Source organism: Emydura macquarii, unplaced genomic scaffold, assembly GCF_026122565.2.
Source record: "Emydura macquarii macquarii isolate MOO-44397 ecotype Brisbane River unplaced genomic scaffold, CSIRO-AGI_Emac_v2 contig_3321, whole genome shotgun sequence".
NCBI lineage: Eukaryota > Metazoa > Chordata > Testudines > Chelidae > Emydura > Emydura macquarii.
The window spans coordinates 17218-29317 of record NW_027133458.1 but is presented as its reverse complement, the minus strand read 5'-3'; the positions used below and the strand labels follow the sequence as shown (position 1 = coordinate 29317).

At 45.9% G+C, this 12100-nt stretch overlaps 1 protein-coding gene across 1 annotated transcript; it reads right to left on the bottom strand.

Moving 5' to 3' along the window:
* Nucleotides 1–627: 627 nt before the first annotated feature.
* LOC137143330 (olfactory receptor 52P1-like) lies at nt 628–11564 on the bottom strand (the record flags this gene model as incomplete). The annotated part of the gene is made up of 3 exons (XM_067533064.1): nt 628–1228; nt 1335–1578; nt 11463–11564. Coding segments are annotated over 3 exons (947 nt in total), but the record flags the coding sequence as incomplete, so codon positions are not given.
* Nucleotides 11565–12100: the final 536 nt, after the last annotated feature.

The window sequence follows — 12100 nt, the reverse complement described above, 5'->3', positions numbered from 1 at the left end:
CATCTTTGTGTCTGTGATTTTTCTATTAAGTAGACATTTTATTTATTTTGACCCCAGTCTCTGTGCAATGTGTGTCCCAAAATGAACTGATAATTGAGGGGAGATTCCGTGGCTTTGGGGAAAACGAAATAGAAGGGAAAACTCCAAGTGTCTGCTAGTTAAGAATTCAAAGAGACCAATCTGAGGAGACTCAGGAGTGGAAGGGATTGTTGGGGCCTGGTGAATGGCAGAGCTGGGGACCATCCGATGGCAGAGAGGGGCAAAAGAGTCAAAGATGGAGGAGAGTGAGGAATGGTGAGAATCTACAACTACAACTATACTGATGGAAAATAGGGCTGAGAGCATATGAGAAATTTTCAGCGATGATGCTCTGGAAGTCACAGAAAGACTGAGTAAGAGGGTGTGTGGGGCTGGGGGATGATGGTAACACTGAAAGAGATCAGGTGATGGTTGGAGAGGGCAGTGCTTGGTGATGGAGTCATAATACATTAAGTCAGAGGAAGTTCTCAGATTGTGAAATTCCACAAGGCTAAGCTAAGGCAAATTGAAGCAGAGCATCCTTGATAAACAAGGAGACATCCTTTCCCCCTCCTGTCACACAGGTTTAAAGTCAGCAGCCCCAGCCGATCACATTCTGCAGGTGTATTTTCCCACTTTGTCACGAAGCTTTTTGGTTTTGATCCCACAAATGATAGGGTTGAGCATAGGGGGCACAAGGAGATAGAGGTTGCCCAAGAGGACATGAATGTGGGTAGCGATGCCCTGACCGAACCTGAGAGTCAGTTCAGAGAAGAGGCCGGTAGTACAAGATATCGCCATCACACAGATGTGGGCTGCACAGGTGTTGAGGGCTTTTCGGTTGGCTTTCTTGGAGGAGATCCTGAGGACGGCCCTGATGATGAGTCCATAGGACAGGCCAATAAGTGTCTGGTCTAACCCGCAGAACACTAATGATATCAAAAAACTGTACGTCTGGTTGATTCTGATGTCCCCACACGAGATCTTCAGCATGGTGATGTGCTGGCAGTATGTGTTTGGGATAACCCAGTTGGCACAGAATGGCAGCGTCCGCAAGAGCAGGAGCCAAGGTAGAACCAACAGAACAGCTCGTATCAAACCCACTAGACTTAGCTTAGCGATTCGTGCGATGGTGGCATATCTCAGAGGGTCATATATGGCAACAAAGCGATCGAAGGCCATTAGAAGTAAACACATTAAGGAAGAAATTCTGGGTAAGGCAGCCATCAAAAGTGATCTCTTTGAAACCAAGCCAAAATATGCACAGTGCCTTTGGCACGACAGAGGTCGACATGCCAATGTCTGTGAGTGCCAACATGCAGAGCAGCAGGAACATGGGCTTGTGCAGGGTCTGCTCTTTGCTGACAACAAAAAGAACCATGAAATTTCCCAACAGGCTGATGATGTAGCACGTAGAGAAAGGGATGGAAATCCAGATGTGGGCAGCTTGCAGCCCCGGGATGCCATCTAGGATGAATGCTGATGGGTTGGAGGAGGTGAGGTTGAAAGCCAACATGAGTCGGGTGAAGCACCGATCAGGATCTGAAATGCTCAGGGTGCCTGTGAAGGGAGAGAAGCCCAATGAGGGGGGTTAGGCACTTGATAACAAATACCACGGTAAATATTTTATAGTTAGTAACAATATAAAAAGGCAGGTGAGCAGTGAGATGGCAACATTTGTTGATGTCCTCGGAGGGAGCTAACGAAGCCACTGAATGAGCAGCATGGTGGAAGATGGCGTTTGATGTCAAGCAGTGCAACATATATGCCCATTCTAGGGAAAAACATGAACTCCTCAAACACCTTATAAGGTTTTAATTTAACTGTATGAACGCAGCACAAAGACCCTAGTATCATGGTACACGGCTCTGTGAAACCCAGCTCAAATTGCCAACATGGACAAAAACGAAGCAAAACCTTGGGACACAGGAGGAGTGGGATGGGGGGTAATGCTGAAAATAGAACGCCATGAGCTCAATCAGTCAATTTTTCATCCTCCTCCGGACGTCTCTGTGTAGTGCTGAGCACCTTCTCAAACAGGCTATTGCAGATCTAGAGCGGTTCAGGGAAGCGCAACGAGAAAGATCAAGGGCCTGGAGAAACTCTCCTAGGGAAAGACATTGAAAAGACTGTGATCATTACCTTAGAAAAGAGAGAAATAAGAAGGGATTTGAGAAGAGTCTATAAAATACTGACTGATAGAGAGTATATGAAGAATCTCTTCTCCCTGTCTCATAACACAAGGTCAAGAGGACATTCAATTAAACTAAAAAATGACAAATTCAAATCTCATTTAAAAAGAATGCTTTTTTCACTCAGCGCATAATTAGAAAGAGAAAGTCATTGCCGCACAATGAAGCTGAGGCCGGAAACTGAGCAAGAATCAGAAAAGTTTAGGACCTTTACATGGATAGTCAGAATGTTCCGTTATTATAGGTACAGCTAAATAAATATATTGGAAAGCCTGTTCACGAGCATTTTTCAGGGCACAAGCCAATCTCTGGCTGTTAGACGTTAAGGTGAAACCCTCAGGAAGGTCAGGTTATCCCCCAACACCTTCTTCAGCAGCCCCTGGGGTTGTTGCAGTCAGAGAGACGACACTAGATGGGATAGACTATAGGTCTGATCCACAATGCAATTCCTCTGTTAGAAATGAGCCATGTTTTCCCTTTGGAAACAGAAATTATCATGCCAGGCTGGGGTTTTGTGTCCATTACTTCCCTTGTTTCTACTGGTGAGACATAGCTCTGAGAGAGTTGGGTGCCTACATGAAAGTAACAAGTAGAGTAGTCTAGTTATTCTGCCTTGTTAACTGACAGGGGTAACCAGAGATACGCATCAGTAAACCAGCTACTTACCCTTCTCATTGACACATGGACTCTAAGGTCAGAAGGGACCAATAAGATCATCTAGTCTGACCTCCTGCACAAAGCAGGCCACAGAGCCTCACTCCTCCACTCCTGTATTAGACCCTGACCTATGACTGAGTTATTAAAGCCCTCAAATCATGGTTTAAAGAGTTTAAGGTACAGAAAATCCACCAGGAAGTGAGCTGTGTCCCATGCTACAAAGAAAAGCAAAAAAGCCCCAGAGCCTTTGCCAATCTGCCCTGTGGGAAAATTCATTCTCCACCCCAAATATGGCAATCAGTTGCATACTGAGTATGTGGGCAAGACTCACCAGCCAGACACCCAAGAAAGAATTCTCTGTAATAACTCAGAACCCTCGCATCTAACATCCCTTCACGGGCTATTGGCATATCTACCACCAGTAGTCAAAGATCAGTCAATTCCCAAACTAGGCTGTTCCATCATACCATCCCCTCCATACATTTATCAAGCTCGGATTTGAAGCCAGCGAAGTGTTTTGCCCTCACTGCTCCCCTTGGAAGGCTATTCCAGAACTTTATTCCTCTGATCTTTAAAAAGAAGAGTCTCATTTCAAGTCTAAACTTCCTGATGACCAGTTTCTATCCATTAGTTTTTGCGTCTGTGACCCTTCCGTGCCTAGGGTAGCCACCTGAAAATGCCAAGGAGAGGGCAGGCTGCAAAAAGAGAGCAGATTCTCCCAACACTGGTGGGTGACACTGAAGTCAGACTTCCCAACCAGCCGCAAACTGTGCTTCTCGTTCTCCACACTGGCTATCAAGAAGCCAGTACACGAAGACACACAGCCCCGTTTACTGCATTTCAGTCTCCGGCTCCCAATCAGCCACTAGGTCTAGTAATGAGACCATTTATTTAAACTCTATGCTCTTTACCAAAAAGTTTCTCCTGTTCCCAAAGAGTCAGCCACAGTACCAGATCAATATGAGTTTGGATCTTACCCAAAATACCATGCTGCCAGGCAATCCCTTAGTAAATAAAACTAAAGGTTTATTGTAAAAAGAAAGAAACAAACTAGAAGAGAAATGCAAAAGGATTAAAGCAATCAGATACATACAAATGATTTGAAAGTCCATCTATATCAGGTTTCTAGAAGAAATGTGGAGTTTGCAGGCTTGTATAGTCCCCCTGGTGTACATTCAGTACCTGGATGGGTCTCAGTCCTTTGTTTCACAGCTTCAGTTGCAGATGAGTTGATCCAGAGGTAGGTAGGTGGCTGAAGGCTGAACAGGATTGAAGACAAAATGGATCCCAGGCATCTGCCTTTTATGTCCTCTTGCCCTTGCCATGCTGCTTGTGGAATTTCACAGGAACCAAAATGGAATCCAGAGTCACATGAGCAAGTCCTGGTGACTTATCAGGTCTATCGCTGGCATCTCCCCCTGTGTCCCTTGCACATGTGAAACTTTTAATGGGCCATTAAGCAGGCTATTGTTCTGCAGCCATCCTGCCTGGGACGTGACCCAGACAGCACAATTTGAAATACAGGTATCTCAAATATATCCATAACTTCCATTACACATATACCACATGGACATAAACATCAGCATCTTACTTAGCACTTTACAGCCTTTCTAACAGTACCTGACATGGCATATCTCACATGAATTATTAGATTTTGACATACTGATGTCAAACAATATACTAAATGCACCCCCCTCCAACCCAGCCAGTGTGACACCCCCAACGCGAGCCTGGTGTAAAAGCGAGTAATCAGAGCTCCTGAATACACCTCTAGGGCCCCCCTTATCCAGCCAGTGTGACACCCCCCACGGAAAATTGATGCTGAAAGGTGGGTCCCTAGACACTGTTGAATGCATCACAGGAACTTTCCCCTTTCAGTTCTTAACATGTTTCAAGGGTTCTACAAAGTATGAGGCATATGGTACATTCTTACAATTCTTGGCATTATCAACAAACTAATTATGAGACTTAACTTTGGCATAAATATTAACAGCAAAATCATGGTTAGTTTAAACAGGCTTTTTTTTTCTGAGGTTCACTATGGAGGTAACAATGTTATTCCATCGTTTACATACCTTTGTAAGGGTTCGGTTAGCTGAACAGTGGGTTCTTGGTGCATAATTTATGCTCCTCTTGTGAGATCTTGTAAATCCTCTCTAAACTGTGACACATGCTCCCCCACTGGTTGTTCTGTCATCTCTACATTACCCACCCAGGAATCACAAATCAGATACAGGGGTCCCCTGACCTACTTTCCATAAAGCAGCTCAAAAGGAGCAAATCCTGTAGACTCTTGGGGTACACTCCTCTACGCATACAGCAAATAAGAGAACACGACATCCCCATCATTCTCACATCTGTCCACATACATCTTTAACACAGCCTTCAATGTCCCATCAACTCTCTCTACCAAACCATTGGTCTCTGAGTGATAAAGGGGCAGCTTTTAGATGACTTACTCCACACATCTCCCATAGCTGCTTAAATTCAACTGACAGAAAATTGGCACCACGGTCTGACAAGATTTCCTTGGGAAAACCCACTCTGCTAAAAATAGTAAACAGAGCTGTGGCCACTGTCTCAGCCTCAACATCAGATAAAGCCACAGCCTCAGGGTACCTGACGGCAAAATCCACCCACACCAGAATATACTTCTTCCCATTTCTGGAAGGTTTAGGGAGTGGCTCCCCAATATTCACAGACACTCTGGCAAACACCTCCCCAATGATGGGCAAAGGTTGTAGGGGCACCTTCTTAGGACGCTTCAACCTCTTGCACTTCTGACACAAATCACAGCTTCTGCAATAACTCCTCACTGTGTCAGACAGGTGAGGCTAATGAAAGTTTTGCTTCAGTCTGTCACAAATGCTTTCTATGCCCAGCTGTCTTGCAAAGGGATCACCATGAGCCAACTGTAACAACTCTCTTCTATATCCCTCAGGCACTATAACTTGCTGGCATTTTCTATTGTGAAGCTGCATTTTCGCTGTAGGGGATTCTCTGTATACAAAGCCCTCATGCATGAAAAACCGGCCTGCTCCATCTTCTGCTGGGGCTAGGCTTTGGGCCTCCACTCTGGCCCCCTCTAAAAAAACATCCTCTTGTTGAGCCCTAACAAACTACTTCTGAATTTCACTCAAATTCAGAGCCGTCCCAGGCACATCCAACCCACTCTCAGCTGGCAACACCCGAGAGTCCTCCTCCACGCTAACAGCTATGGGTAGATCTTTCTCCCCCTGTCAGGCAGGTAACTTGCACTACCACCACACACACTAGCTAGTTCAGTAGTTTCCAAATTTTTAACTGTTATCCATTTCAAATCTGGCCTTGGTTTTAAAGAGACATCAACCATTCTCACTAGCATCTCACAAACAGGGTTCTGATGTTCTTCCATTGCCAATCGGAGACTCCACATAGCATTAAATGTACCTGAGTCCACTAAGAGACTACACAACATATCCAAAGCATTCAGGGGTGAGAGTTTGTCTGCCACCTCCTGTTATCGGAAGAGATCAACTTCACATCTGTCCTGCTGCGTAGCTTCAGCTCCTCAATCTTCCCTCTGAAACTGAGACACTCTGTTCACTGACAGAGCTAGCAGCCTGCAAACAGTGATGTTCCAACCTCATTGTCTCCCCACTGTACCGATCAAGCACAGCCACTTGGTCACGGGGCTGTTTACGCTTCCTAATAATTTCCACTCCATCTGGAACCTTTTCCAAGGTATCCAAACTGGACCTTTCTAAAACAGAATCAGTGAATCCATCCACATTTGAAAAACCTTGGCAGTTAGAAATTGAACCAAGTCTCTCAACATATAAACTGTTGCTTGCTACAGGCAGTGATTCATCCTGAACTAACTTAATCAATTCACTTTCACACCCTTCCGTTGCAGAAAATTGCTTGCAAAAGCCATCAAGAGGTTTTACTCCTTCAGGAGCAGTTTTAGGCAACAATCCATTTTCCACAGAAATGTCCTTTCCCTCTTCAGCTAGAGGTTGCTCTAAAGAAACATTTTCCTGAGCCCTAACAGACTCTTCTGGGTTTCAGGTAAGTCCAGATCCAACTCCGAGACAACTGACACATCCTCAATCAGCACGAGCTGAGGGGTGCTCTCTGTCTGCTCTTTAGACAGAAGTTTGGAGACAAACTCTCCCTCAGCAGATAAGCTGCTATCCGTCACATCCTCTCTGGGGTGTGACCTAGACAGCACAATTTGAAATACAGATATCCCAAATATATCCATAACTTCCATTACAGATATATCATATGAACATAAACATCAGCATCTTACTTAGCACTTTACAGCCTTTACAGCACTTTACAGTGCCTGACATGGCATATGTCACATGAATTATTATGATTTTGACATACTCATGTCAAACAATATACTAAATGCCCCCCCCCAATCCAGCCAGCATGACACTCCCAACGTGAAACTGGTGTAGAAGGGAGTAATCAGAGCTCCTGAATACACCTCGGGGGCCCCATTAACCAGCTAGCGTGACACTTCCCCTGCAAAATTAATGCAGAAAGAGGTGTCCCTAGACACTGATGAATGCATCACAGGAACGTTCCCTTTTCAGTTCTTAACATGTTTCAAGGGTTTTACAAAGTATGAGGCACATGGTACATTCTTACAATTCTTGGCATTCTTGGAAGTTATTTTAACTCTTTCTTTAGCACTGGTGAAACTGCAGTTGGAAAATGTCTCCAGTTCTGGTGTGCACAATCAACGATGCATGTTGATACAAAGAGATAGTTAAGGGGTGACTTGATAACAGTCTACAGGTACCCAGATAGGGAACTAATATTGAATAATGGGCTTTTCAGGCTACCCTAGAAGTGTCTAACACCATCCAATGTCTGGAAGTTGAAGTTAGACAAATTCTCACTATAAATGATGTCTGCACTTTTTAAACAGAGAGAGTAATTAACCAGTGGAGCACTTTACCAAGGTCATGGCAGATTCTCCATCACTGAGAATTTCTAAACCAAGGTTGGATGTTTCTCTATAAGCTCTGCTCTAGGAATTTCTTGGGGGCAGGTCTCTAATCCTGTGTGATACAGGAGATCAGAGTAGATGACCACTGTGGTGCCTTCTGGCCTGGGCCTCTGTGAACACAGACAGGAGTCAGCTGGAGGCATTTTCCCTGCAAGCCGGTGCCTGACTTTACTGAAGGCATTTTTTAATTCATGACAATGCTGTATTTAGCCCCAAGGATAAAAAATCTCATGTGACTTTGGAGCCTTGAAAGTGACACTCTAGTTGTGCTTTTCACACCGCTGAGGTATCTCGTGAGACATTGAATGTGTGAATATTTCAGCTGAGAAAAACTCTGATGCGACCACATAAACTGAGGAATGTGTGTACAACTGTCCCATTATTGGCTAGCAGAGCTGGCTAACAAATGATCCCAGAGTCCCGGGTGTAGGCTCTGTGTGCCAGGGGCTCACTGTGTCAGCCAGCAGCCAGGCGCTCTGTACAAGGCAGCTGTACTTACCTAGGTATGGACATGACGCAGAATTGCCAGCTCTCATTGAACACTGTACATACCTCTCAGCTTGCTCATTGTTAATGTTTACCCCCAAATCCCAGCCCCAAAAACACCGAGCACTGCCCACCTGTCCGTGTCCACCCCTCTCCTCAGCCCCACAACTCCCAGAGCTGCCATACTGTGATCCTACTCAGCCAGGACCAACACCAGGTGCTGGACACACAACACACTGACAGATCATAGAACTATCAGCACAGCCTAGGTTAAATTCTGGGTCTGGCAGCACCGGGGAAAGTGGGGATGGAGGAGAAGCAGCCTGCACAGCTGTCCGGGGGTGAAGAAAACCTGAACAGCAGCTCAGTGTGTGAAGGGAAGAGGAGAGAGACAGATTCGAGGGGAGGGGAGAAAGGACGTGGAGACTAAAAGGAGCCAGTGCGAGTAACACTTCCTCAAAATGACACAAAGCTTTAGTGAATTCCTGCCAGTTAGAAACCCAGACACAATTTCCTGATGTTGCTTTTCCATGCTGGCAATTGCTGAAGTTGCCAAAAAGCTGTTGTGGGGTTGGTCACAGGAGGAGGGATGGGCTGGATGGGGCAAACGTCAGAGACAATCTACTACAGTGTGTCCACTTTACGCTACAGTCTGAGACACCCCGCTGCCCCAGGTGATTGCAGGAGGGCTAGTTACAGCTCTGTGGTGCGTTAATTAGCAGGATGTCCATTCCCTCTTTCGCCGTGTTTCCGGACTCTGCGCCACTGCGACCTGGATACTGCACGTCCCTCCCCTCACACACACACTGTGCGTTCCTGTGTCTCCAGCAGTCAGATTTCCAACACTGCCTGGTTTCTTCTGAACCAGAAACATGCTTTTATTTTTTCTGCATTTTGATCCTTCCATTCTCTATAGAACAGAGAGAAAAGCAGGGGAACAGAGAGAAAAGCTCCCCACCCCTCAAAAGTTATCACCCTATTTGTGACAACCTTTAAGCTGTTTATAATTTCAGCTACTCTCTTGTCAGTTCTACCCTGGCCCAGATGAGCTCACTCATCCTCAGGTGCCGCAGGACAACCACGGCTCATGGCCATTGAGAATCAGGCCATATATTTAAATCCCTAAATGTGGATTTGGGGTGAAATCCTGGCCCTGGTGAGAGTTTTGCCATTGATCTGAATGGTACCAAGATTTCACCCTTAGTGTGGAACTTTAGGCTCCCTGCTGTGAAGATCCTGGCTTCAGGTCCTGCTGCAGCGAGAGCTATTCTGCTCGGGTGCTGAAAGAGTCTGAAGGAAGATCCCCAGTTTATGTGGCTTCTTGAGACCCAGCTTGAAAGATGGGGATTTCAAAACACAGGGGCCCTGATTTTGCTCTCAGTGATGCCAGTGTCAATCTGGAGTGAGCCACTGAAGGAAGAAGGTGAGAGCAGAATTTGGCAGTCTGTAAAAACCCTGTGTGACCCATACGTGTTTTGAAATCTCTGCTATCACACATAGCCACTACAGAGTCTTTGGCTACATGTCTTAACAAGGCAGTAAAGTTGCTGAATTGGGAAAGTAGGACGAACGAGAGAAAAAACCACAGAGACCAAAAAAAGGAAGATACTGAGAAAGCTAGAAGGACACAGAAAGAGACAAGGAAATGATCTTTAAAAGAAATATTTGTCTAAACTATTTACAATCAATCTTTAGTTCCAGTTTGAAATCCCTTGGCATTTCTGATAATACTAAAAAGTTCAAGTGTCGGTGCTGGAGAATTCTTGCCCAGATGGTTCTTGACTTGAATCTTTACCGAGCCCTTAGCAGTAACTTGATTGAAGAAACAGGCAACTCACTGAAATCCCACGCAGCAGAGAGAGGAAATCTCCTTACTGCAACCTGAAAACCAGTGTATGAATCTCACGTCTGATACTCACGTTGTTTGTCAGGGACCTTTATGATTCCTCCACACAGTCCCTGAGGATTCTCAGGTTGGCCAGGACTCCTGGGCATTTCCCTTAGCTCCGCGAGCAGCGGGATGAGCCAAAAATAGTTGCTGGTTAATTTCAGTCTAAGAGCCTCCCCCTGGAGTGAATAAATGATTCACTGATAACAGAGGCTCAGATTGTCAGGGCAAACTGATCTTGCAGACATGATAGAATGGTCCTGCACTGCTAAAACCCCAGAGAGAAAAGAAGAGCCAAGGGTTGGACGTGCTCATTTATCTGTCAGCATTTCTGTGCTGCTGCTCATTGTCATAGAATCTGAGCATCTGCTGCTGCTCCCGGCTGATGAATCATAGAGTTGGAAGGGACCTCAGGAGGTATCTAGTTCAACCCCATGCTCAGAGCAGGACTAACCTCAGCTAAATCATCCCAGCGAGGGTTTTGTCAAGCCTCAGCTTAAAAACCTCTAAAGATGGAGATTCCACCACCTCCCTAGGTAACCCATTCCAGTGCTTCACCACCCTCCTAGTGAAAAATGTTTTCCTAATGTACAACCTAGACCTCCCACACTGCAACTTGAGACCGTTGCTCCTTGTTCTGCCATCTGCCACCACTGAGAACAGCCTAGCTCCATCCTCCCTGGAACCCCCTTTCAGGTAGTTAAAGGCTGCTATCAAATCCCCCCTAGTTCTTTTCTTCTGCAGACTCAACAAACCTAGTTCCCTCAGTCTCTCTCATAAGTCTTGTGCTCCAGCCCCCTCATCATTTTTGTTGCCCTCTGATGGACTCTCTCCAGCTTCTCCACATCCTTTTTGTAGTGGGGGGCCCAAAACTGGACACAATACTCCAAATGCGGCCTCACGAATCCCAAATAGAGGGGAATAATCACTTCCCTCGATCTGCTGGCAATACTCCTACTAATGCAGCCCAATATGCTATCAGCCTTCTTGGCAACCAGGGCACACTGCTGACTCATATCCAGCTTCTTATCCACTGTTACACCCAGGTCCTTTTCTGCAGAACTGCTTCATATCTCGTCGGTCCCCAGTCTGTAGCTGTGCATGGGATTCTTCCATCCTAAGTGCAGGAATCTGCACTTGTCGTTATTGAACCTCATCAGCTTTCGTTTGGCCTAATCCTCCAATTTTTCGAGGTCACTCTGTATCCTATCCCTACCCTCCAGCGTATTTACCACTTCTCCAAGTTTAGTGTCATTTGCGAACTTGCTGATGGTGCTGTTCACTTCAAAGGTCACTTCATCCAACTTAAAGGTTTTTGCTGCAAATCAAATTCAACAAAATAAATCAAATGCTAGAAGGACTTTTAAGTTCAGCCTGCACACACCCACTCACTGGGTATCACTGTTAGGGTGTTCAACACTGCAGTTGCACACAGATGATAAACCGCTCTCTCTGACATGCTACATCTGCTCCACCTCTTCAGTAAAGATGCACACCGCTGTTAGGGCATGCCGGGAATTGCAGTTCTGCTCAGAGCTCTACAGTCCCAGCTATGCAGCCTTCCAGGAGACAAAAAACAAACAGACCCAGTGGTGCTTTCCTTCCCAGCACGGGATCTACAGGTTCTCCTCAGACTCCCCTGTCCTCTTCTCCTGCTCTAGATTTCAGACAATCCACACAGGAGAGTCTCCCCAGCTATGCACTGAACGTCGGAAAAGGTCCAGTTGGTGCTTACATGTTTAATGGCCGTCAGCGACAGCCTATCTGCTGGGGTAGAATCCAGTGAGGTCTCTCCCTTTGAAGCGTTCAGGGTTGTGTGCTCCCCTGACAGACCGAACTGTACGCTGGGAAAGG